Source organism: Opisthocomus hoazin, chromosome 18 (genome assembly GCF_030867145.1).
Source record: "Opisthocomus hoazin isolate bOpiHoa1 chromosome 18, bOpiHoa1.hap1, whole genome shotgun sequence".
NCBI classification, from domain to species: Eukaryota; Metazoa; Chordata; class Aves; order Opisthocomiformes; family Opisthocomidae; genus Opisthocomus; species Opisthocomus hoazin.
Window position 1 is genome coordinate 15,870,476 of NC_134431.1, and position 27,414 is coordinate 15,897,889.

The 27,414-nt window shown below is 42.5% G+C and overlaps 1 protein-coding gene across 3 annotated transcripts in view; it reads left to right on the plus strand.

Annotated features, from left to right (window-relative positions):
• Window positions 1-1,158: 1,158 nt before the first annotated feature.
• The window catches only part of OSBPL2 (oxysterol binding protein like 2), a 41,477-nt gene continuing 15,221 nt past the window's right edge, over window positions 1,159-27,414 (plus strand). The window contains exons 1-5 of one of the 3 annotated variants that reach the window (XM_075438520.1): window positions 1,159-1,211; window positions 1,851-1,947; window positions 17,900-18,053; window positions 25,418-25,565; window positions 25,813-25,888. In XM_075438520.1, coding sequence (XP_075294635.1) covers window positions 18,017-18,053; window positions 25,418-25,565; window positions 25,813-25,888 — 261 coding nt within the window. In that variant the 5' untranslated portion in view covers window positions 1,159-1,211; window positions 1,851-1,947; window positions 17,900-18,016. Of the gene's footprint in view, window positions 1,212-1,378; window positions 1,489-1,850; window positions 1,948-17,899; window positions 18,054-25,417; window positions 25,566-25,812; window positions 25,889-27,414 lie in introns of those variants that run through there. The other 2 variants (XM_075438521.1, XM_075438522.1) reach the window with 2 other exon arrangements.

Below are 27,414 nucleotides of genomic sequence, written 5' to 3' on the forward strand. Positions count from 1 at the left end.
AAAGAGTTTCAAATCTCTGATCATGGAAGACGTTTGAGCGTATGTGAGGGAAAACACCTTGCAGACTCAGAAGTGAGAGGGTAAATAAGAAGAGCAGAACCGATGAGAGAAATGTGATGAGTCAAATGAAACGCCTGACTCACGGTGTCGACACTTGCATCAACATCTGCAAACAGTCTCCACCGCTTTGGCGTGCCGGCAGTCGCTCTGAAGGGGGTTATTAAGAACTGGCTTCCAGTCACCCGTCGTGTACCAACAAGTGCAAGTTCAGGGCTACAGAACCCGAGGCACCTGCCCGTTTCTCTCCTGGCAGGGATCGACCCCAACCTGTCAGCTACCAGCCCACAGCGTCGCTGATCGTTTCGGACGGGCAGATGGGGGTACTCGAGGCTGCTCAGAAGGCACATGCCAAGGAGCGTGTCAGGACACGGACGATGTTAGAGCACGCCGGGATACCCTGAAAATTGAAATGTTGCATGTTGGGTCCTACGGGTGTCATGTCTCAAAACCAGCTAGAATATTAAAAACCCCACAAAATTAGCTAAAGTCACATCGGTGCACAGCAAAGCACCTATAACCCTCCCAGTTGGCCCAGAATACCACACCGATGTGCCCAGGCCTGCAGGGTCCAGCCCCACGCACCCCACCCCAGCTTGGACAATACCGAACAACAAAAACCTATCGCTCTTCCCACCCGGCAGTGAGGAGGACACGTTGTCCTACAGAGTTTATGGTGATCCCAGGTGCCGCTCCGCAGCTGGCTCACGAAGAAACCACCCCACAAAGCACATCCAGACGCTGTGGGTGCAGCACGACTGTGTGCGTTTGTGCAGCATAAGCTGCTCCGTCCCCTCCGAAACGCGCCAGGTGAGGCAGTCCGGCGCAGCAGGGGATGCCGGTGCCGCCTTAATCTGCATAGGCCCGCCCCTCCGGCGAGCCATTGGCCAGCAGTCTCCTCAGCGGTGGTGCGGCCCTCGGCTGCGAGGCTCGGCACCTCATTAGCATCCCCCCCGCCTCTGCGCGGGTGGGCGAGGAAGCTGATTCGTCGCTTCTGCGACGGCGGGGCGAGGCCGCGCCCTACGACTGGTGGACGGGCGCGTCACTCCGCCGCCGCGAGGGCCGCACTTCCGCCTCGGTGTCAGCGGTGCCGGGAGCGGCGGGGGGGGGGGCGGGGGTGTTGCGGCGGGGCCGTCGCGGGAGCGCGGTGTCAGGTAATGGCGCCATGCCGGCCCCGGGGCGCGCCGCCCCTCTCTGCCCTCCCCTCCCCTCTGGGGGCTCGGCTCCCTCCACCTGCCGCCGCGGCGACCCCGCTGAGGGCAGGGCGGGAACGCCTCCCCCGGCCCCGCCCGGGCCTGGCGCAGCCCGGCCCAGCCCGGCGCTGGGGTCTCCCCCCCCGGTGGGCCGCTGCCGGCTCTCCTGAGCGCCGCGGGGCCTGTGGACGCGGGAGCCCTCGCCTCGCGCTGTCGTTACCTCAGGGAGCCGCGAGGCGTAGGCCCGGGCGCGGGTCGGGCTGAGGCGACGCTGCCCGGGGCTCTGCGGCGGGGCCGGGGGCTGGAGGCCGTGCGGGGCGCGGGTGGCGGGTCGGGGGGGCCCCGCCGGTCCCAGCGGAGGGATTTTTGTCATTTCTTGAGATATTTTCCTGGTTGCTTTGGAACCGGGTGGCTCAGCAAAGCCGCCTGCGACGCCCAGCTGCCGAGATGAACGCGTTGAGCTCGGCTCCAGCGCGGTGCGGGAGCCTCCCGGCGCCTGCTAGGCCACAGCTGAAGCACAGGGAGCAGTTAGGGCTTATTTCAGTTTTTTTTTCTTTTTTTTTTTTTTCTTCAGTTACCTACTCAATGTTTCTCTTACAGAGCTCTTGAAAGGGAGGCAAGCAAGATGGGAAAAATAGCAGGAAAAAAGGCTTTTTTTTAAATAACATGCCACCAGAACTTCTGCATGGTAACAAAGGTATAAATTATGGTGCCGTTCTTTCAAATCTGGATATTAATCATGTTTGTGCTGTCTGTATGTTTGGATTCAGGACTTCTTTCAGAAGCAATTTGTAACTGTTCAGCACTTGCAGGCGAGAAGTTCAGGTGTGGGTTTGAAATGACCTTCTGTTTTTTGTGTCTGCCGTAGCCTTGTGTGTCCCCTCAGAAGTATCTGCCAAAGCATGCTCAATGCAAGCAGATATTCCTTTCATTTACTGTGAATTTTCTTGGTTAAAATACATAGGCTTCATTTCAGCTTTCAAAAAAGAAAAGGAGACGTGGATTTGCAGTGTAGATCAACATTACTGTACCACTCTTCTCATAGGGTTTCCTTTTTTCAAGCTTATGCAAGAAAAAATACATTTGTTGCATTCCAGCTTCACCCTCCAAAGTTCAGTAACTCCACGCTCACGTTGACGTTTGGGGGCAGCTATGTATGTATCACCTTCACAAACTTTATACCAGTGTGCTCTGGGACTTCTAGGACCTTGGGGCAATTTCTGGAAGCAGCGACTTGGGTAACTTCCAAACGTAAAGCAGTGCGCTGTGGGATGGAAGTAGGAGAACTGGCTAGACTAGCATGGAAGCAAGAAATTCCGAGCAGTGGTTTTTGCCCTGAGTGACCCCCTGGGTTTTCAGTTACTGTAAACACGGCTTTTCTTAAAATAGTTGTCAAGTCATAGAAATATTTGACCACGTGACAGAAAGTTGAGGGCAATCTAGGATGAGGTCAGGAGTGATTCTTAGTGTTGCTTTCCTGAACCGACAGCACCTCGTGATGAACTTGTAAGCTTGGGGAGCGCTCGAAAGGAAACACGGAGACATCTGCTGTCCAGGAATAAATACACCATTTTTCTCCAAAACTAGCTCTTCAGCCATGCCAATATAATCTTATCAACAGGAGACAAAATTGTTCAAGATAGAAAATGATGATTAGACACCAAATTCTATGCCTGCAAGTAGCTGAACACTAGATAGGTTAAAGGTTTCAGTTGATGCAAGACTGAAAAACAGTGCGGTGTGTGTAGTCATTTGTTTGCTAACATCTATGCAAATGTACTTGATTTGGTAAGTGACCTTGGAGGGTGATTTTCACTGCTGGATGGTTTCTTTAAATCAATTTTAATACTGTTACTACATTCTGTGATAAGTACTTGCTTAAGCTGACAGGTCTTATGATTGAAACCGGTATTTCTTTCAGTCTTTCTTCCTGTGAATTCTACTGTGTGAAGTTCACACATGCTGACCCAGAACAAAGGTGGAAAGCTTAGCTTTCTGTTATTTTAGTGTTGGCTGGAAAACATACCAGTCAGGCTTTTTTGCTTTGATACGGCTGTATTTTTAAACCACTGTTTGTAGTGCCAGTCAGATGATTTTTTTGTTGTTGTTGTTTGAAAGCAAAATTTGCACACAAGTACACTGAATTTTTAAGCAGATAATTCATTAGCTTTGGCATTTGGAGCAACTTGTCCTTGAACAATGCAGTGTTACATCATGCTACTTGATAACTGTAACTTCCATTTACAAGTTGGCATTTTTTCTAGTCTTTCACTCAGCATAAGTTTTGTCACCCAAGTCACGAAGATACAAGAAATGTCTGCATTTGACGCTAATATGATGTTTGAAAATGCTTAGCGTTTAGTCTGTTCTCTGTGAAATAGCTAAAATATTTGGTTCTCTTGTATTTTTTTGTAAAAAATGTGCAAAATCAGGTGTGCAGAGAATATATGTTAAATATGGAGTGCTCAACAGCTTGAATGTTTTTGTTGAGTTTGAATATGTAACTGATCACAGGGGCATCTTCACCTCGCTGAATAGATTGGGAAGTGAGAGCAGTGGAAAAGGAGGTCACTCTGTATCTGCTGCTTTGGAAGACACAGGACTTTGAGATGTTTCCTGTTGCAAAAAAATATAGGTTATGCGTTGTATCGATTCTTTTCTGGTTTTTATTATTTTATGGAATAGACCACTATAGGTCTTGGAATGAAAGAATATATGATTTCAGTCCTCAAATTCTTAATAATTACTGTGCAGAAGAATGTGTGATGATGTAATTATTTACTTTGTGTTCTGAAAGGCTTGTAGTAACAAATTGCATGAGAGCAGTAAGCAATTAGAATTTGTCAAGTGTGGCTTACCATTACTTTCAGTTAAACTCTTCAAAAATTTGTTGTTGATTCGGTGCACAAAGATAATGACTTAATTTTCAGGATCAATAATTTACAAGAATAGACTAAGCTTACTTAAACTTTTTTTTATTACAGTTACAATTGGAAATTCATTTGCTGGTCTAGACAGATCCTTTAGATTATTTCAGCATATTTTATTATGCATGTAATTTAATGAGACAGATTTTTAGTGCGTTACAGCAGCCCTCCATTCAGAGAATGCAGGAGGCTGGATAGAGTTGTCTTCCTGTGATTGTTTATAAATCTGGCGGGAGCGTGCACAAAAGGTGAATTGTGCCTGCAGCTACAGGAATACGTCTGGACCTTTTAATCTTGGCCCTCTTGGTTTTATAGTCCAAAACTTAGGTGTTCAACAGAGCAATATACACTTTAAGGTCTGTGCTTGGCATTAGGCTGAATGGAAACCTTGATCTGTGGCGTTACTTTTGAGTTCCATTCCGTTGCTGTCCTGTTCAGCGTTTTACCTGAGATAGGGGCTGTGGCTCTTGGGCTGCTGCGAACCTCTGGGCTATTACCAAGAAGTTTGCCTGCTTCTGGTACTTGTCAAGAAATGTGTTTTCATGAATGGATAACCTCAGTATATTTTTGCTCTCATTATTTTTACTCGAGTCGTGTCTTTTTTAGGGTGCTTAAAAGAATCTGTTAATACTTCTCACTGAGTTTTGGTTCTAGTGATAGTTCAAAAGTAGTGATGGTATGGAAAGTTTGAAGATGGTAAGGATTTGAATTCTGAGGTGTCTGTGGTTCACTTCAGCTACTGAATGTGACACAATGTGTCAGTGCAATAAAGCGAGAACGAAAATCCTGTTAATAACTCTCAACTATAAAACAGGTACACGTTAAGGCTACGGAGAAGTTGGCTCGCCAGGCTGTTTGTAATGGTCTGTTCAGCAGCATGTTTGTTTACTGGATGAAATGAGAACTTGGTTAGAAGAACAGAACTTGTTCTCTGTGCCTGTGTTCCTTCTAGGTTTTGCACAATGTCAATGAAACTGTTGAACAGTTGTTTAATAGTGAAACAGAAATGCTACCTATCTTTAGAGATGCAAGTAATTTCATTTATGTGGTCTTATTTTGTCTTAAACATAGTTCTAAGTGCTGGGCAACCGTTTTATTATCCAAGTGGGTTAATGTTACTGAACAGATAGCTAGGTGGATACTTTATTAAAACTGAACTCTATTTAGAGATATTTGTCCTGTCTTGAGAATTCAAAGTTTATCTTTTTTTTTTTTTAATCTCTAGGCAACAGCAAACATGGTAACATGCTTATACTAGAATCCATTAGGTATTTACTATAAATGTAGCTTTAAAGGAAATTCAACCATAGCAGAAACTCTGACTTTCTAAAGCTATTGCAGATTTTTGGTATCAACTTAAAACTCCTTAACAAGTAGTCTGCTAGCGGCGTGCATGAGCTCGTGCTGCAGAATTTGAGTGTGTGAGGAATCGTTGGTAGGCATAAAAATACGGTTTCTTACGGTGTAGGGATTTGCACTAGGTTAGTCAGCTGTTGTCCTCCCGCTTTGTTTGCGGTATGATTGCTATCATAACTGCTTAAGAGTCTCCATGAAAACGATTTGTAAGGTACCTCATACAGAATAAATGTAACACTGCGCCTGCCTGGAGAGAATTGGCCCACAGAGACAAAGCTTAAAAAATGCCTTTGAGTAGGAAGATCTGTAAACTAAACCTGTAACTCTTTTTACTGTTCTAGAGGGTTTCTCCAGTGATGTTATATGCTGTATTTGTCTTCACATTCATAAACTTAAGTGATCGATTTTTAGGGGTCGTTATGTTATGATGAGAAATATTCAAGCATACTTAATTTTATCTTCAAAGTAAGTTTTGGTTCAAAGAGAAGTGTTCATAAATTATTAATTACATATCTACTAACACTTGTGTCCAAAGTCACTGTCCTTGGAGTTATTGATTACTTCCCACCTTGTCTCTTACAAATGAGATAAAACAAATCCTCAGGAAACTATTAAGAAGTAACTAGTTTTGCAATACAGGATTGAATTACTTTTTTTTAACAGTGTGGCTGGGAATGAGCTGGTTTATCATTCATGATCAAACCACATAACCACCAAGGCACATAAAACAGACTTTTGTGATATTTTACAATTGTGGGCAATGAAATCGTTTCCAAGGGGGGGCTGCAAAGTCTAGAGAGTCCTGTACCAGATGCTCTCAGGTGGAAAAATGACTCAGATACTGATGTAGTGTTAAAAAAGGAGAACGTTTACAGAATTGTGTAGGAATTTCAGTGAAGTGTTTTGCGTCAGAAAATATTAACCTGCTGGAATTGAGTTTCCTTGGTCTTTTTGTTTGTTTTTTAGGTTTGGTAGAAGTCCTGTGAGCCAGTATCCTTGGCTGTAGAACGGAATGTTTAGCTGAAGTGAAACTGGGGATAGCCATCAGTTCTGTAGGGAACTGAGCGCCATACTGTGAGAGTATTTTCTGTCCAGTTTCATCTTTACAATTTTCATGTTCAATAAATAATGATTCTGATAGCAGCGCTGTAGGTCTGTGCTGGGGGCACTACTCGGTGCATGGGACAATTACTGTGGTTTGTTCTGATGCAGAAACAAATTTTGTAGCCTGAACTCAGTTGCAAACCAGACTTCTAGCATTTGAATTGGCTCCAATTTCTGTGAAGTATCACCAAAAATCTGTATTCCCAAGAGAGCAGAACGTGATTCTGTCTGCCATAAATCTGTCTGGCTCATGTGTTCAAAGCTAGGTTTTCAGATGTTCAGTTTGCTGCCACCATTGTTTTAAGTGCTTTAAAATGAAGTTCAGCTAAACTGTCAGCTCTGGATGCTTTGCTGCTTTGGTTCCGTTGTGTGTTGAGCCCCTCACAGCTCCCCCCCCCCCTCCATGGGATGTGGGAGAGAATTGGAAGGGCAAAAGTGAGAAAACTTGAGGGTAGAGACAAAGACACTTTAATAAGTAAAGGCGGGGGAATAAGCCAAATAGACATAAAGAAAACGAAGAGATGCAAAAGCAGTTCCTCACTATCTGCTGCCCCATGCCCAGCCAGTTCCTGAGCAACATCAATCCCTGCAAAACTCCCCTGCAGTTTATTGCTGAGTGTGATTGCTGGTAGGGAATAACCTTTTCGTCAGTTCGGGTCCGTTCGGATCTGCTGTCCTGGCTGTTGCCTCCCAGCCTCCTGTCTACTCCCAGCTTACTTGCTGTGGAGGCAGAGTGAGAATGGGAGAAAGCCTTGGTGCTGTGCAGGTGCTCCTCAGCAGTAAAACATGGGTGTGTTATCCACACCGCCTTGGTCACAAATCCAAAGCACAGCATCATACGGGCTGCGAGGAAGGAAATTAACTCTGTCCCAGCAGGACCCAGACACATGTCCTCAGCTGTCCCCAGGGCATTTAATAACTGCCAGCTACATTGATCTGCAGTCTTCAAAGAAATGGAAAAGTGACAGTTGACCAGGTATTAGCTGATCCTCTTTGCTCAACCTCTCTGCACTTTAACAGACTTGAGAAGAAAGTTGCCCTTCTTGTACTGTGGATGCAGAGTGGGTTTCACCTTGCCAAGACATCTTGATGGAAGATGCTATTACCTTCAAATTTTGGAATAAGAAACAAATCTAACTTGGTAAATAAAATCCTCTTCTTGATTCTGCCATCTGTATAGCTGTTCTCTGGTTGAAGAGATTTTAAGTGCGTAACAATTACAGCAGGTATCTAAATTGCCAATTAAATTGACTTCTTGGCTAATTTTTGTAGGTGCTTTAAATCCAGTGTTGTCGGTAGCCCAATTTCATGAGTCAATTAAGATTCATCCTTGCCGAAGCTTTCATTTGGAGATGAAACACTGCAGTTTGATGCTTTCAGGAGATGTGTATGAAGCAAAAACACATGAATATTTATCTTCTAGTTCAAGCTATTTATTTCTGTCCCTTGAAGTACTACAGCTATGTTTTATTTCAACTGGCCACTCAAGAGAAGGCGGGATTGGCTCTTTTTCCACTGGTGATGTTGTAGGACCGCTGGGGTTTTTTGTTCTCCTTTTATTTATTTATTATTTTTAGTGTCAGTATGAAGGGTGTGTATGTTTTGAGCTTCTGCTGGCTCTTTTGGCATCTCTTTCTAGACAGAAGGTGCATCCTGAACCCAGGATTTCATCAGACTAATGAAAATGTTGCTCTCTATTAACGCATGATGTTAGGTGGATTAAGCGGGGCATGGAATGATTCTTGCTTTGTATCAAGCTATTTTTAAATTCTGTCCATATTATTTCTATTAAAGTGAGCTTGTGCCCTTCTGATCCATTAAAGAAAAGCAAAAACCTGAAAACTGAGTGTCTTTTCAGAGTGCATGGGATTTGCCTTTTCTCTTCCTCCTCTTGTGGCAATACTTGGGCCGTATTTTATCACATGAGATTTGACAGAAAGTTCCCTTTTTTTTTTTTTTTGTGAGGAAAGCCTCATTTGACTTTCTCCCCCCTTGCACCTTGCTTGCAAGTGTTCTGCTTTGAAGTTAATAAACTTAATTTGGTTTAAAAATTTGCTGTGGAAGTGCACATCCAGCAAAACCTTGCTAGGCGTGTGAAAAAGCTGATGAATGTGCTAGTTCATTAATTCTTTGGTGGCACGCTAATTCCAGTGTATTGAACTGCTGACAGCCTACCTGCTCATGCTGGCAAATGTCTGTGTTTATTTTTATGACTGCTTACTGTTTCTGTACTTGGTTTTACTTAAATGCTCCTTGATCTCTCAAGTAGATTCAATGTCTGTGTAACGAACATAACGTAGTGTTTTGTATGTATCTCATAGAGCTAGAACATGTGCTTTAAGAGTGAAAAAAATAGGATTTGTCAAGGTACTAGAGTGGTGTCAACAAAGCAGTACCTTTCCAGAATTGCCGCGTGGAGTGAAATTTCAGCTTCAGGTCTGGAGGAGTAAGACACTGCAGCTGTAGTCAGCCAGCCAGACTTCAAAACTGAGCTTGCTGGACTGCATTCCAGTCAGATTAGCTACTCCAGCTGTAACTGCTTACCTTTCTACAGAAATGTAAATGTTGCTTCAAGGAGGGGTAACTTTTGGTTAACCAGCTGGGTCTTTCTTGAGGATTAACATGGAGAACAAGTTGATAAGTAACTAGTTATCTTGAATTAACTAAGTCATAGTAATTGCATGTTTAAACTCTTACAGGTTGTTTTGGACAGGTACTCGTATTTGGAGTTCTTGAATTGGGGTAGAAGTTCCTAGGATCCAGGATCTTGGCGACACAGACATAAGCTGTTTTTAAATTTTTTGCTGTTGAGGAATGGAATTTGAGAAGGAGCAAGCATACATGGTGACAGACTTGAGGGATTACTAGCTTATCCAGATAAATGGCGTAGAAAATTTCAACTTGTACTACTTGGTAGAGCTGTAAGCAAGCAAAATGATGTTCTGGACAACTGCTACAGGTGGTCTCCACAGCCTCATCTGGCATATAGGAGTGGAGAGTACAGGTGCCAGAGAGCAGCTTTCGACCACTCAGCAGCCAGTGGATCTCGGCACCTTTGGCTTCAGAGAGATGCTGTGAAGGTGGAACCTCTCTTTGCAAGGAGTGCCTGCATCTCTCCTCGTGTTGATGCTCACATGCATGTCACAGAATGCCTTGAGCAAATTGGATACTTTATAAAGTGATTTGCAAGGTCTTGCATTTTTGTTATCCTGGTTTTAAAAATAAATTCAAGTGGGAGGAAATGGTTTAAAATAGGTGGGAACTGTGCAAAGTCTGGGACTGGTCTTATTGGTACTGTACCTCTGGAAAAGAGTTCCCTGTACCTCCTACTGTTGGGGTCTGTGAGCTTGAATGGGACCCTCCGATCTGCACAGAGTTAAGCTTTTGAAGACAAAGCGTGTTACGGGAAGCCAGATCACCTGGTAAGAGTTTCCGTCGAGTTTCAGGTTCAGCGCAGTGCGTGACAGAACACTTTGACATTATTCATAACCAGTGATTGACGGGTACGGTACGACTTTGTTCTTCCTTCGTCATGGGACCTTAGCTGTCACCATAGTGTAGGTGGTATGAATAGTTACATTCTCTGCATCAAGGCTGTAAGGATCGCTGAGAGGAGCATGTTTTCCCCTGAGAGGGAGCTGCTCGGGATCTGTCTTAGTACATGTTGTGACCGTTGGTGTGCTGTGTGTGTTTAGGAACAGCCCTTCCTGTTTGTTCTCTCTGTCTGTGACAGATGTGCTTCTGGAAAGCAGTGTGTCAGTCTTAGCAATTCCCCCCTCTCTGTACAACCTGTTTCAAGGTGTGCTATGGACGTGGCGCAGGTATTTTCTTGTGTTTCCGCAGTATTTATTGCAACTGCATGCTTTGTTTCGTCTTTTGCGAAACATCCTCACGTCCTTTAAGAAAAGGACTGTCCATAGTCATCAGCCACACAGGAATGTGTGAACCTTTACTGACAAATTGTGAGAATTTAATGGAGTTTTAATGAGTAACATGCTTTTGACTAGTTGTGCAGCACCAGTCGGACCTTTTAATAACAAAAGTACAGAACAGACTATGTGCCTGTGTGGCTACTAGTTGTATTTCTGTCCCTTACCTGTTCAGGTTTTGGGGTTACTTGCTTGGGACCAGCATGGCAGTCTTATTTCGACATTGGTATCTGCATTTCTAAATTGTGTTATTGGACAGCACAATGTCTTGTTTAACCTGTTTATGGGTGGCTTTACAACATCACTAAGGTGCAGAGCTTATTTCAGAGGAACCCCAATGGTAGTCCTTTGATTAGAAGATATCAGAAGCTCTTACAAGTCTTTGACTTGCATGCTATGCTTAGCTTAACTCTTGCTAGTCTGGTTTTGTATATTCTAGGCGTTGGCATGTGAATAAGCAAAATGACTAGAAAAACTAGCTTCTGCCCAAATAACTGCTTCAAGACTTACTTCAATAAATTATGTTAAGCTTCGTTGTTTTCTGTTAATTGTTTTAGCACTCAGTTTAATTTTAAAGAGTAAAATAGTATTGTGAATATTCTGGACAACCTTGTACAGAGAATTTCTCAGAGCAAAATATAAGATAATACAGCCTGTAGTATTAGATTTACCAACCAGTGATGAGGTTGTACTGTTGAGATGGGTTTTATACTTTCTTTGGATGTTTTCGTCTGTTGTCTTTCAGTTTGAGTTTCAAAAATAGCATCTCTTCTGTAGGGAAATCAGTCTATTAAAAAAATAAAAATATATGTGGTAGTTTTTATTCATGCACACAAATTCTGTAATAAATCAAATCCCATAATAAATCCAATTAGTATATACCAATCCATAGCCTTGAAATATGAGGAAATAGGTGAGCTTTGTCACTTATCTTGTAAACCACAAAATCTGGGCAGCTTGTGGTCAGGGGTGTGTTGTCATCATTAAATTACAAATTTCCAGTTCACTTAAGATGCCTCCACTTGCAGCTTTTTCCTGTTATTTACAAAAGGATCTATGTACAGTCTCTTTTTGGTCATAAATCACAGAATGGTAGGGGTTGAAAGGGACCTCTGTGGGTCATCAAGTCCAAGCCCCCTGCCAAAGGATCACCTACAGCAGGCTGCACAGGACCGTGTCTAGGCGGGTCTTGAATATCTCCAGAGAAGGAGACTCCACAGCCTCCACAGGCAGCCTGTTCCAGTGCTCCGTCACCCTCAGAGTGAAGAAGTTCTTCCTCATGTTCAGATGGAACTTCCTGTGCTTCAGTTTGTGCCCATTGCCCCTTGTCCTGTCACTGGGCACCACTGGAGAGAGTCTGGCCCTGTCCTCCTGACACCCACCCTTAACATATTTATAAGCATTTATGAGGTCCCCTCGCAGCCTTCTCTTCTCCAGGCTGAACAAGCCCAGCTCCCTCAGCCTTTCCTCATAGGAGAGATGCTCCAGTCCCCTCATCATCTTTGTAGCCCTCGGCTGGACTCTCTCCAGTAGCTCCTCATCTTTCTTGAACTGGGGATCACAGAACTGGACACAGTGCTCCAGATGGGGCCTCACTAGGGCAGAGTAGAGGGGAAGGAGAACCTCCCTCTACCTGCTGGCCACGCTCCTCTTAATGCACCCCAGGATCCCATTGATGTTTTTGGCAGCCAGGGCACACTGCTGGCTCATGGTCAACCTGTCGTCCCCCAGCACTCCCAGGTCCCTCTCCGCAGAGCTGCTCTCCAGCAGGTCTGCCCCAAGCCTGTACTGATGCATGGGGTTGTTCCTCCTTAGATGCAGGACCCTGCACTTGCCCTTGTTGAACTTCATCAGGTTCCTCTCTGCCCAACTCTTCAGCCTGTCCAGGTCTTGCTGAATGGCAGCACAGCCTGCTAGTGTATCCACCAGTCCTCCCAGTTTTGTCTCATCAGCAAACTTGATGAGGGTACACTCAATACTCTTCATCCAGGTCATTGATGAAGAAGTTGAACAAGACTGGGCCAAGTACTGACCCCTGGGGGACACTACTTGCTACAGGCCTCCAGCTAGACTCGGTGCCGCTGATGACAACCCTCTGAGTTCTGCCATTCAGCCAGTTCTCAATCTACCTCACCGACCACTCACCCAGCCCACATTTCCTGAGCTTCCCTAGGAGGATGTTATGGGAGACAGTGTCGAAAGCCTTGCTGAAGTCGAGGTAGACAACATCCACTGCTCTCCCCTCATCTACCCAGCCAGTCATGCCATCGTAGAAAGCCATCAAATTGGTCAGACATGATTTCCCCTTGGTGAATCCATGCTGACTACTCCTGATAACCTTCTTTTCCTCCACTTGCTTGATGATGACCCCTAGAATGAGCCGCTCTATCATCTTTCCCGGGATGGAGGTGAAGCTGACCGGCCTGTAGTTCCCTGGGTCCTCCTTGCCCTTTTTGAGGATTGGAGTGACAGTGGCTTTTCTCCAGTCCTCAGGCACCTCTCCTGTCTCCAGGACCTTTCAAAGATGATGGAGAGTGGCTCAGCAGCGACATCCGCCAGCTCCCTCAGCACTCGTGGGTACATTCCATCGGGGCCCATGGATTTGTGGGCGTCCAGATTGCTAAAGCAATCCCTCACGCAGTCATCCTCAACCAAGGGAAAGTCATCCTCTCTGTAGGCTTCCTCTTTTTCCTCCAGGGCCTGGGATTCCTGAGGGTCTCCCTTGGCACTGAAGACTGAAGCAAAGAAGGCATTCAGTAACTCAGCCTTCTCTGCATCCTCTGTCACCAGGACACCCACCTCATTCAGCAGCGGCCCCACATTGTCCCTAGTCTTCCGTTTGCTACTGATGTAGTTGAAGAAGCCCTTCTTGTTGTTTCCGATGTCCCTTGCCAAATTCAATTGCAGGTGGGCCTTGGCCTTCCTCGTCGCATCCCTGCATGCTCTGACAACATTGCTGTACTCTTCCCAAGTGGCCTGTCTCTCTTTCCACATTCCATGGACCTTTCTCTTCCATAGTGCAGCTGGGCTGCAATCCCCAGGCCAAAGCACCTTTCTGGGTGTCCGTGCCCTCAGCACCCAGGCCCAGCCCGTTAGCAAGGGCTGTCAAAGTCAAGCCCACTAAGATCATTTTAACCTGTAAACCAGCAAACCATTACTGCTGAAATAGTGTTCTCTACAAACAAAAGCAAGTGAAGTCCTGTATGGAAAACTGTTTGTTACATTCCTAATGATTACTACATAAGTAAGAAAATATCTAAATGTACTTTGTATTTCTTCTACACTGCAAGACTAAGAGATGTGAACAGGATATGATGTTTATGCTTTATGAAAGATTTTCCAGGAGGGCAGTTGGTCCTAAGCTCCTGAAGTCCTGTCTGACGCAGGAATATTAGACCCTTCCTTGAATGGCAATTTTGATAGAAGCTGTTAACTAGTTGCTAGTGTGTAAGTGAATTCTTTTGGGTACGTGATGGACATGGAGGAGGAAGTACAGATTACAAATCTTGCATATGAAGCAAACAGGATGTTTATGTCTTCCGGCATTTCAACCTAGTTGAAAGTAACATTTCACTGTTGCTTTTAGTAAGAGAACAGGACTTTATCCTAGATTTTGGACTCATAAAAGCTAAATGCTGTTATAATTGTGTGTTCAGCTACATGCAAATTCACGTTAATCTCTGGTGAATAAAATAGCTGAATGTAAAAACTGATATGAGCGTTAAGTTATTCCTAGTGTAACTCTGATGCAAGATATGTTACTTCATCCTTTTAAAAATGCTCCTAGCTCCTTAGGAGAATTTGCGACTATTGTTTAAAGTGACTTCCATGTGTATTTTGTTCTTTAGGTAATAGTTTTAAAGTTTGTATATAATTTACAGGGGTGTGACTGAACTTTCATTTTCAAATAACAGTGAGCTGAAGGTGTGGTGTGAGGTGCGTATCAGGAGAACACAGCATAACTCTTGCATTCAGTTAACTCAAGTCTTCATTTCTAGTTACTTCATTTGTCCTTGGGGAGTGTTGTTATAGGAAAGCTGCATTGTCTATGTAATGAAACCGTGCTGTGTGATGTAGTTCCACTTCACAAGTCCTTTTGTAATGCAGTTGTTACTGTGCAGGGGCGGGGGGAGAGGAGAAACTGGCATTTATCTGTATGACCTTGTTTAAGGCTCTTAAAACATTGTCCGTTATGATTAAGTGATCATTTTTATTCTTTAGTGCCTTCTATACAAGTCTTTAGCATACTGGACTTGCTGTTATGAAGCATCTCTGGAGCTTGCAAGCTGATATGTAAGGTGTTGGATAGGGACCCTGAGGAAGTGTGCTCTGCATTTGAACTGAAGGGGGGTGGGTTTTGAACTTACTCTTTTTTTAATGTGTTGAAGGTAGATCTAAGTCTGTTTCAGAACAGAATCCCATCACATGAGCTGTATGCAAGAGTAGGATAGTCCTACTGCAAGAGCTTAAATAAAAAATAGAGACTAAACTTAAAGGGGAGATGCAAGAAAATATGGAGAAAATGAGGTAATTGTAGCGCTGATCGTGAGAGGGCTGTATCTTGTCCATATACAAGTTTTCTTCTGGAAATACTGGCTGCTGTTTTGCTGGAAGGATGCAATACTTGCGGACAGTTGAAACCATAAATGTCTTGCATCTTCATGGTATGGTACCTTGGAGGGTTGAAGAAGCCCTCTAATGTAACTTCTTTTTTGTCAAGCTGGTGGAGTCATTCCAGTGTGGTGATGATGGCTTCTGGGGTGAGCAGTTGTCCTGAAATGTTGAGTTCCTGTTTTCTGTAGCAATAGTTTTCTCTGGTTTCCCTCTTTCTGTCCCTGTTGAAATGTTTACATAGTTGCATCCTCAAGGACAGATTTTCCATAAAGATATGATGTCTTTGGAGACCTTGGAAGAGAGACTTCCAGATATCTTGCTGGTGGGGCTGGAAGGTTTCTCCAAACTCTGAAGACTGACAGCAGCTTTGGTGTGAACAAGCATTTTTTTTTTTTTTTTTTTTTTTGACAGAGTCAAGGACTGGCTTCCACTAGGCAAGGTAATGCAGGGGTAGGTACACTGACTTGTACTTACAGTACAGATTTAGAACAATATTATCAATTCTGCTGTTTAGTTCACCCAGAAATCCAGCTAGCTGCTACTCTTGAACCAATTGTTAGTTAAGTTTCTGCCTTTGATTCTGAGGCAGCATGGTTGCTAGTGGCTGAACTGCCTGTATGTTTTTGAAGTGAAACTTCTGCTCTTTTCCCTTATGCAAGCAGAGCAGTTGCTCATAGCCTTGCACTGGAAGTCTTCAGACATACGTGTGTCTGACTTCTTAATGTTTTGAGCTGTTGCATCCTTGTCTAGGAGAATGAAGCACTTTGACAAAAGTAAGTCAGAAACTTGTTGCTGATGAGCAAGAAAGCTGAAGAAGGTTTAAAGGTCTCTGACTGGATGTCCTGGGTTTGGCCAGGACAGGGTTAATTTTCACCGGACTCCAGGAAGGGGCACAGCCGGGGGGTGGGGGCTGACCCCACCTGGCCAAACAGAGCCCGGTATTCCATACCCTGTGACGTCACGCTGGGTTCCGGTGGGGGGGGGGGCGGCGTGGCGGGAACTCACTCGCGGCTCGGGAGCGTGCGGTGCCGGTGCGGTCCGAGAGAGGGGGTCTGTTTTTGTCGTGTTTTCTCCTTATCTGTATCGTTGTTGTTCCTGTTTCCCTCCGTTTGCTGTTCTGTTAAACTGCCCTTATCCCGACCCACCAGTTTCTACCTGTTTCTTTCCATTCTCCTCCGCACGCCAGCGGGGGGAGGGGCGGCCGCGTGGCGCTTTTGTTGCCGGCGGCAGCCGAACCAGAACACTGGAGAACAGCACAGGAAAAAGGGAAGGAAACTGTCACCCAGCTGAGTGCAATTGCAACAGCACTGTAGCAGCAGTCAAGAGATGCAGCTGCATAAAGTTTTGTCCTTGTGGAGGTGATGACTTGTAAATAAGAAACTGCTGGAGATTGTGTGGAAGTGCAGATACTCATCATGATGTGGAGATTAATATAAAATCCTGTAGTGGCAAGGAAATAGGGAGTTCCTAAGGGAAAAGTGACAAACTGAGATACCTGGCCTTGACAGATGTAACACTTCAAGGTGAACGCTACATTCATTAACTTAGATGAGTTCCAAAATAGGCTATTTTAGCTCCTGCTTATGAATGGAGAATTGGAAGGAGTGTATGTGTGCAAGACATTCAGATAGCATTTGTTCTGGGCAATAAAAGACTTGAAATACAGGAGGAATAATGCAGTTTGATTTCTTGCAGAGAGGAAGAGAGAAGGAATTGGCTTCAAACATGGCAAGCTCTTCTACTAGTAGAGTGCACTTTTAGCTTTGTTTCTCTTAATTGGAATGGAATTGTGCAAGTTATAATTACTCTGGAAAACCTACTGTCACAAAAGCAGTAGGATCTTCAAGGATCGTAAAAAATTGAACTGACAGATTGAGGTTGTTTTGGAGGAGATATCCATAGCATTGCTGTGCTGTCGTTGATCATTGTGTGTTTGGCTTGTCATTGGTACCTGATGAACATTTGTAAGAGTGCAAACTATATTTTCTCATTATTCTCCCTTGACTAAAACTGGGTGAAGTAAAAATGTTTACATTGCACCATTGCCAACCATCTGGAAAAAATCTAATTTATCCATAAAGTAGAGCTGGAATGCTTCATAAATCTGTAAGTTATTTGCAGTGTGCTTGGCTTTACTGAGAAAAAGTTTGTAGTTTCTTTACACTCTCCCTCTAGAGGGAAAAATCTCCAGTTGTCTCTTCAGGAGTTCATAGCAGTAGCCTAAACTTCTCTAATGGTCGCTAGATGCTGACGGCATGAGGTACAATGAGGCCCAACATTTTTATGCAACAGTGAGATTTCAAGATCCAAGGTTCGCTTTCTGTTCTCAGCTTTCTTGGTTAAGGATGCAGTAAGGCTTATCCTCTTGCTGAAGAGGAGAACTTTTGCCAGCTATGGTTTTTTTCATTCAGTTCTCTGCTACTTCTAGCTGTACTTGCCTGAAATTTGACTTGCAGTAAAGAAGATATATTTTACAGTCATGTGTATGATGTATTTATACAGAGAGAAAAGTGGCATAGTACACGAGCTGTCCTTGTGGTAGGTAGTATTCATCTTCAGAATGACTTTGGTATCAAAGGTGGCTGTTTCCTTATGAATGCAAGAATCCGTCTTTTGCCATGGGAAGAAATAGAATAATTAGTTTTTTGTCAGGTGTGCATGCTTGTGCACATAAGAAATGTGGAAGTTGCTAATTCTGTTTCCCTGTCTTGTCAAATAGATCATCTAAAGCAGCAAAAGAAGATTTCGACAGCACACAGATACTTAATCTTTAAATCAAGTTCAATGATGCATTAGAGGAAGCTGGATTGGCTGCACAGAGATTTCACACTGAAGGATGAATAGTGAAGAAGAGTTTTATGATGCCGTTACGGGTGAGTGATGGGCACAGTGCCAGCAGAAAAAAAAAAAGGAAAAAAATGTCGCTATAAACTGCATTGTATGTGTGGTGAGGGGCTAGTAATAAATTGCTGTTGAGATATAAATAAAAAGTAAACCACTGTTGGTAAAACTTGTGGTGCTATCTTCTGAAAAGAAGAAAGGAAGATTTCTAATTCAAGTTCAGACTTGGGAGTGGGAGGGATTTTATTAATGCTTAATGCTGGCTATTATTTTATCACTCTAACTGTCCTTTAGTGGCAAAGTCTTGCTTTCATTTTCTGTGAAATGCAGGTAACTTAATAGCAGCTTGAGAAGTAATGCCTTTAAGACCCTCTGAAAGATGAAATACCTTCTGTGGGTTATTTTTATTGTTACTTTATTAATTGCTTTATTTTAATGGAAAACTTACCCTGAAGAACTGAAGTAGAAAATGTTTTTCTAGTCAGAAACAAATTACTTCACAAGTATGCTTTCAAGATAGGGAGCCAAAAGTCTTTGCAATCCAGTGTTGTTTCTAGAAAAGCAAACATGAATCATCTCACACTTGAGCAGTGTATCAAATAGTACTTTTAACTAATAAGGATGAATGGTTGCTTATAAGAGCCTTACATGGTTTTCATGGTGAAATAAAGTGCTTAAAGTATTTTAATATACAAAAGCAAACCCTTTCGAAGATCTCAAACCATTTTAAAGTCTTCCACTTAAATGTCCGCTTTGAAATAGACGTGAAATGAGAAAAGCTGGCAATGGTGAGTGCAGAGTGCTTAATGTGGAATTGCGGGAGTGGAAAGAGGATAATGGGAAGCATGCAAGCTGAAGGAATGGAAGTAACGTGGTAGATGCAGGTGGGTAAGGTAGATTTAGACATGGTTGGTTGGAAAGTCAGATGAGGAGTAAACAGAGGGGACTGGGTGAAGCAATGTGACTGACAGTGGGCAGTATAGGACTTGTCACAATTATGTCACGGAAAAGAGAAGGAAATTTGGATTGCTTTCATGCTAGCTAGGAGGCGTAGGAGCCAGTACTCCAAAGTCATCTGTGAAATCGAATCGCTGCGCCATAACAATCTTGAAAACACAATGGATTGTTCCTGTATGTCTTTAGTAATCTTTCAATTCCAAGAGCTCAGGGCCATGGCCATAAATGAACTAGACCTTTTTCCACTGAAAAAGGTGAACAGAATGTGCCTTAAAGTATGAGGTCTGTGTCATACAGCTTTGATGTTGATGCATTCCTATGTCTCTATGCAGCCCTCGATGTTTGAGTCATCTGTGTTTGAACACTCTGGTTTTGTGCTCTTTCCTATTCTTTTTCCCCTGTCTTCAACCTCAGAAGGTCGATTCTCCCTGCAAATGCTCAAGGTGGTAATGACTTCTGAGCTATTGTGCGTGACATGTTCCTGTACCTTGCAGCCTTCGCTGGCTGTGCTCAGAAGTGGGATATTGTGCATCAGTTCTGTGAGCACTCCTTGTCCCATCCTAATGTTACTCTTCCACAGGGAGGAATGTGATGGCAGGACAGATGTTTCTAAGCAAAAGAAGATCCAGTATCTTTATAGGCTCTCAGCACAGCCCTGTTCTGATGGAGGGTGTTTGGTCTGCAGCAGCCATTCCAGGGACTAAGTGAGGTTGAACTTTTTTCCCTTATATATGTTGCCCTGGAGAGTGCCCTGTAGGTACTTGGTTTGAGAAGAGTGCTAAGTCTGGAATAGTTTGTTTCAGATTCTTTCTCCCTCAGGATTGTCTTTAAAGACAGGTGTTCAACCTCTTTCTCCAGGTAGATGCTTTAGAAGATGCTGCCACTTTGGTGCGTTACTTGCACAAACCCAGTGAAGTCTAGACCTAGTTCTTTGTAGCTGTGTCTTGTCCAAGTCATACATAAATGTGATGTTAGGAACAACTGTAAATAGGTCTTTCTGTATTCGTGTTCCCCAGCTGCTGGTGCCTGTAGCAACTCTTTGCTCCTGTTAGCACCATGGGCTGTGTATCGTTCAGATGGTGCTTTGCTGAATTTTTTAGCTTCTAATGGGTCCTGATTGTGCCTGCCTATGTCTTGGTTTTCAGATGGTCTGGACATGGTAGGTGTAGACACAGTACTCCCAGGAGATCAAGTTCAGAATTGAGATTGTTTCTGAGCCAAGGTGAGCTTTTGGGTTCCACAGTGAAAACTTCAGGATTTGAGGTTTCAAATTTTGATTAAAAAGCAAAATGCCCTTGGCAGACTTCTCAGTCTGTTCTTTCCAAGGATACTCTCCTTCCCTTAGATCAGATCAGCAGATGGGCAGAAGCCGCCTTTAGACTTGTGCTTGTTCTGCTCGAAGTGTAGGACTGGGACAAGGCTACCAGGAACAAGCACGTTCTCCAGCTGTGTCTTAGCTCCGTGTTGAGATGAAAACACCATACTCTTCTCCTCTTGCTCTCCCAGAGTCCTGGGCCCTTGTTTCCCCAGAGGAAACTGCGACATATTGCCACAAGTTCACTGACTCTAGTAATTGGGTAACGTGGTTTGTGTCCTATAAGTAGCAACCCAGGCTTAGTAGTAGAGCACTTGAACTCCATGGGAAGTTACGCTTTAGAATTCTGCAGCAATCTCAGCAGCAGCCCAAGTAGTATGCTGCCTCCTTTAGGATACTATGAGTTCACTCCTTGAGGAAGCTGCAACTTTTCTGTTATTAATTGATGACGTTCACTTCTAGAACACGCATCTGTCTTAAGGAGACCCCTGGTTTTTGTTGTGGTGGATTTCATCTCTTTGGATGAGAAATTTCCTGCTTCTGGCTCTGTCCTCCTCACATGCAAAAGGCATGCTCATGTGATGGAATTGCATGCTGCGTGGTTGGGAGTCATCCTCCTGGCAGATGGTTTGACCCTGACTGGAGGATGATTACACTTGCAAATGTGCAGGATGGACTGTGTTATATAGGTGATGAATTGAGTCAGTGACTGGTGAAGAATTTCCATGGAGAGAAGTTTCTTTGCATTCAGAGGCTGTTAGCATTGCTGATTGGTTGGACACTTGGTGTCCTTACTTCATGAATGAGTACTCCCCTGGGGAATCTCTTGGGAATGTTACCTGTGGTCTCGGTTAATTCTTGTAGCACAGCATCTGCTTTTTTGCAAATACAGGAGGTTGTCTTCCCTGAGACTAGATCAGGTAAAGTGGTCAGTCCTTTGATGAACTTCATGTTCTTTCAAACTTTATGTGAGATGGGGAGCATATAGCTTTGATCACTTCCCTCTAGCCTATGTCACCTTGGGTTTGTTAATCTCATCGCATACTTGTTGAAGACTGTGTGCCATCAGGTTCTGCTCTGTCAGAACTGTGTCCTTCGTTAGTTGTCAGATACCCATTTGCCAAAGTGTTTTGTGAAAGGGTTGCCGCAGAACAGGAAAATGCTTGGCTAGTTATAGGGTAATTACTTTTGAACAAACATGAATTGTATAGTTTTGCTTTTTTAAATATTAACCTGCAGTTCCATGGAAATCTGTTCTGTGCCCATGAGGTGAATCCAGCCTGGTGTATTTGTGAGGACGTTGCCCTTCTGTTTCCTATTGCTTGGCTGTTGTTCACTGTAAACTATTGCTTTCACCTGGGGAGAAGGAAGTGAGGTATCTGCTGCCAAATTTATACATTTTCATAATGTATGGATCAAACTGAATCAGTGGGTTCTGCCATGATGTTTAAGTATTGCAGATCTCGGGGAAGGCCAGCCTGCCTCCGATTGGAGCAGCGCAAATACGGGTACGTGTTGTGAAGATGGACTTGTTTTGAAAAGTGGAGAATGGTCATTTCTGGCAAAGAAAAAGTTACCTCTCGCTTCACTTGCTATCTACGCTTCCAACGTAGTTATCCCTATTCCTTATGCCCTTTTTAGATCTGAAGATTCTGAGTACTACATTATTTTGATTCCCTTTCTGTCCTGAGTGACAAAGCTTCTTAATTAGTATTGAAGGAAGTTGCTGACGGTACGAAAGGGGCGGTCTTGTGTCTTCGTACATGACTCGTAGAACCGTGTGCGCCTCTGCTCCCTCGTAGGTGGATGTATAGCGTAGTCTGGGTGGACTTGTTTCCTTTGCAGGATGTGGAAGAAGAGGGCTAAGAAAACTAGAGTTACTGGCAAGTCTCTTTTCTTTAAGCTCTTGAAATAGATTAATGTTGGCACCCAACTTAAGTGTTTGATTGACTTTGAAAATTTAAGAGTTTTTAAAAGCTTTTGTTTCACCCTTAACACACCAAAGTTGAGACTTTTGATTAAGCTAATTTTTGACATTTTATTTCTGTGTGTGGTCCCCTTATCCCCCATTTAAACCCCCATTTTTATCCTTACTCTCAGTGGCTTTTCATTATAAAAACTGTTCTGTATGTAAAACTTATCTACTCAGTTTTGTAAGTTCAAGGCTTTAATGGCAGGTGGAGAAAGGCTCTTTTTGTGAGTTAGAAAAACTACAACAAATCATTTCAGTGAACTGTTTTTATTCCAGATCAGTAGCTCCTCTGTGAAGAACATTCTCTGGATAGTTCTTCACAGAACTATAATATTTAGAACTTCATCGAGAAACAGCTGTTAAAACTTTCTCAATAGGCTTGTAGTAGGCAAGCCAGGTGATACTTAAGGTTGAAAGTATAGTTGAAAGTCTAGTGATTATCTAGCTGTGTGGGGTTATTTTGATTTTTGTTTTGTTGTTTTTTTTTTTTTTAAAAAAAGTAATTGGGTGGAGCTGCACTCTAATAAGGTAGACTTTACAGTTCTGACATATTATTTTTCTGGAGCAGGGATTTAGTTTTTGTTGTTTATATGCAAGATACTTGTTTGAATTGGTATTTATTTACTTACCAACAACATATTGTTGCCCATTATTAATATATATACCTGAATCTATATTCCCATTGCACTGTACAGGAACAGGTCAAAACATTTCTGAATCCTGGAGAAATAGAAAGACTAGTATGGGTGAAAACAATGAACACTTGATAGGATTTGCAAGGTTTCAGGTACAATGTAAAGACTGTAATTCCAGTAACATTTTTCATAACTGTTCCCGTGTAAACCAGTTGACTGTTCCTGTTGTGAAGCTTTACTTTTACATTTAGGTGTGTTTATCTCATTGAACTGCCTGTTAAGTGTGATCCTGTTCCTCACGTTGTGTATTCTTGATCAGCTTTCTGAAAAGCTCATCTGTTTTTTCCAACTTGATCGGTCAAACTAATAAAAGTAATTTTGTTATGCCCTGCAGTACTTGCCTTTTCCATCTCCTTGTACTGTAACAGGTTCCAAAAAAAGTTAGTATGTGGTTAGAAATGCCATTTTAAAAAACGTGAGTATTTTGTTGTGGATTGACTGAAGATAGGCACGTGGATTTTTTTTTAAGACAGGTGTTTCAGGGTAGTCTTCATTTTAATGACCTGAATATATATATATATGACTATCATACTTTCCAATTAAGTACTGAGACTGCTAAGGTGTGGTTATTGCTGTATAATTACATGCTTGTGACATCAAAATGTAGAAGATGGTTTAGTATGTGACATCACCCATTACGCCTGTTGTTTACCAAATAAGATCATATTGGTGATACTTCCTTGTTTCCAAACTCCGGCAGTTTTGAGTGCTATTGTCATGGTCTTGATCCCTGAAAAAAATGCAGCTTTTTGTTTCTGAATGTATGCCTTGCATGAATTGCTCCAATAAAGTCAACACACCCTGTTGGAGATATTAGCAAAAAGAAAAGTTGAAGTACCACTTATGATAGATACTCTCTATTTTTGAAAAGTGAATGCCAGAGGATCACAATGTCTTACTCTATTTAAAATTGAGATAATCTTTGTCAAAACTGATTTCTTTACTCCATGAGAGTGCTTACATGCTTTATAATATTTCAGAACCTTTCTGTACTCACAGCTGGACTTTGGGACAGGCTGTAGCTGAGTGTGATGGTAACTGTCAGCACATAGACAAGTGGTTGCCCAGGTTGTGATAGCTGGAATGAAAGGAATAAAAAAATGATGTTAATGTTTGCCTGAAAACTGTGGCAAGAATTGTATGCCAGCAGATATGCATATTTTCATATTGCTTTTTGTGTTGCTTTTGGATTCTGACTCTTAAATTGGAAGCTGGAAATTAAAGTTGTCATGTGGTTCTGGATGAAGAATTGACCCTTGTGGGACTCAGAAAGGACTTAATGCTCTTTGAATTATTTTCAACAACAATGTTCCTTTATTTCACTGAATGATCAGCAGTGCTTCCTGTTGTCATACTGTGACAGTTGTGAAGGGGGATTGTATGAAGGCATCGTTTCAAGGTGCCTGTATTGATGCTGCGACTGATCCTTATTTGTTAACGGTTGTTTCATTTCTGCAGTCAGTCTGTGTAGCATCATTGACTGGAGACCTGTTGCTGTTGATAGTGACCAAGTCTGTGTGTGTATACATGCATATAATGTTATTTACAATTTTCTTATTTGAAGGCATATGCAAAAATAAATTGTTGTTATTTGAAGTGTTTGTGGGGAAGTAGTGTGACTTAAAAAAAATTTAAAAATTAAATCTTGGATTGTTGGTTTAGTCCATCTTGTACTTAGGGCTGCTTGATCACAGAAGGTTGTGTTACTGTAAATTCCTGTTGGTTTAACTCTTTTGATGGCTAAAGCTGTTCAAAGCATGTTGTTACTGGGTGTGCTGGCACAGTTACAACGGCGTTTCCAGTAGCTATCTCCCCAGGCGGATGGAGTTGGGTCAGAGGACATGGAGCCTTACTGTAGGTCATGCTTTGGGTCGCTTGTAGAGCTCAGGGAATGATTCATCTTGGTGTCCACAGGTTCTTGCTGTAACCATTAGGGAAGTGTTGTATGGTTTGCACACGTGGATGGCAAAAAGAAGTTAGGTATCCTCCATTTCTGTTGCTCTGGTAGTCTGGACGCTTGCCCCTGGATTGTGAAATGGCCCTTTTCTCTCTTTTTTTTTTTTTTGCTCCTTGCCTGTTAGCAGTATAAGTAGGCTAAGTTAACTTTGAGGAAAACTATGTAACTGAACAAAATTATTGTAATCACACTGCAGCTCTGAAGAAGAGACAATACAGCTAATCTGATTAGGAGCTACTGAAGAGTTTGTAAGATTGTAAATTGGTTTTATATTCAGCAGTGTGAGAAATTATTTGAGAATGCTTGATTCTAATGCAATACTTGGCTCTAAATACTCTTGGAAATTAGGTCACTTAATAAAAGGTTTTCACTCTGATATTCTTTAAAATAAAATAACCTGGTATAAGTGTACTTATGCTGTGAGAATTACAAAATGTGAGTGGCACTCCGTGGCATAATAAGGTTCCTAAGAAAACTATTGCCTTGTGGTTTTTATACAGGCTTTGATTCTGACAATTCGTCAGGAGACTTTTCAGAAGCAAATCATAAAGTTGCAGAAATGCTTGATCTAGATCCAAACCAAAGCAACAGGACTGGAAAGCATAACGGAGAGACAGAGATTCAAGAAAATGGAATTAAGAAACACAGGTAAACACACAGTGCTACACGGTAAATGAGAAGTGAGTACGTGCTGGCTCATTATCTTTTGGGGCATTCCTGTTTGCACTGGAAGAGGTTAAGTCTCTGGAACTTGAAAGACATTTCACTTGTCTGCTTCCTATGTCAACTCTAGGTTAATGCTTTACTTCCTCTATAAATTACTTCAGTACCTACAAAGAAAAAAGTCTTGTTGTTTTAGGGGCTGATAATGACAGTTGTTTGTTTCCAATTACAGGACATCATTACCTGCCCCAATGTTTTCTAGAAGTGATTTTAGTGTGTGGAGCATATTAAAAAAATGCATTGGACTGGTAAGTTAATGTGGATGAAATGTGCTGATATGAGGTGTCCTAACTCAACTGGTTAATTTTAGTGCTTAAACCTTAAGACACAGAATAATACCTGGTTCATTTTTTTTTTCTGTAGAGAACATAATCTTAAACTGCAACTCTAAATCTCAATATTCGTTTACTAACAGTACTATTTCCTTACCTCCGTTAGCTGTAGGAGCGTGTGGGTTGACATTTCTAATGCTGTCCTATAAGAACTAGTCTAAAGCTGTCAAAAATATAGTCAGATATGGTTTGATTAACACAATGCTCTCTTCTCTGCTTTTATTTTTTATTTTTTATTTAGCAAAATGTGATTTAGGGCTTTATTTTGTTGTGGTGTGGGATTTTTTGGGGGGTTCCCCCCTGCCTCCATTTTTGGCAGGTTGTGCCAAAAAAAATTGCTTTCATCTGATTGAAGGAATAGAAAAGCTTGGGATCTGTTAGAGTTTCTTAGAGAGCTCAGTGTAGGCTTGGGGTATTAATGGCATGATGCAACTGGGTCGCAAGATTTATTCTTGGACTCGGAGACACAGACCTTTACATTGCTCTGTGATGCTGAAGGACCCCGATGCTTGCATCATTGTTGGCCATCACTGCTGTTTTCTTTTATCCTTTAAGAATTCAGTTACATATTTGATTACTTCATTCTTACTGGGAATGAAAATGATGTTCTACACTGAGGGCCTTGCTGCCATAGCCACTGTTTGGAAGCATTAAGCAATTACATTCATGTCTAGTCTAAGTCTGCCCAATACAGTCCTTTGTGAATGCAACACACAAGTCAGTGAGCCTTTCTGCTAGCTTCATTTCTGTCATCTAGGAGATGCAGCTGTACTGTCAAAAATCCTTTTGTTTAGGATGAGTCACCTGTCTACTAGAATGCTTTTCTTGGACCGAATCAATTGAAGTCAGTTAAGGGTAACATTATTTTTTTCCTTACTGCCTGTGACAATGTGAGGAAAATGTTGCGTTAGCTTAATCTGGTGGCATTCTCCTTTCCGTTAAGCTTTAAGCACTTAAATCATGCTTTAGTGCTCAGTCATGAGTGCAACTTTTTGATTAAACAGCTGAATTTTCTTGGGTGTAGTAAAATACCTGGGGAATTGGAAATCTGTGTGAACTTCACATCTGTCTTGTATCCACATACTGAGAACTGAGAAACATTCTGACGCAAATAACGGTTGCTTAAATAAAGCCACTAAGATCTGTTAGAGCAATTCAAATCCTGTTCTTTATGCAACTGTTCCTTTCAGAAAATAACTTATGGTTACTGCAGTAAAATAGTTAGATTTTATGCAAATAGGTATGTGAGGATTTCAAAGGAATGCGTGGTGCTTAAATGTCAGTAATGAGTTGGTTGGCACATTATTGCTGCTATTTGTGGAAATTGTAACCTCGTCTGGTTTGTGTAGGCCACAGAACAGAAGGTAACATTTTTCTTGAATTTGCTAGGTTAGCTGGATGAATTTTTGAAGTTGTATATTCTTTCAGATTGCTAGTAGGGT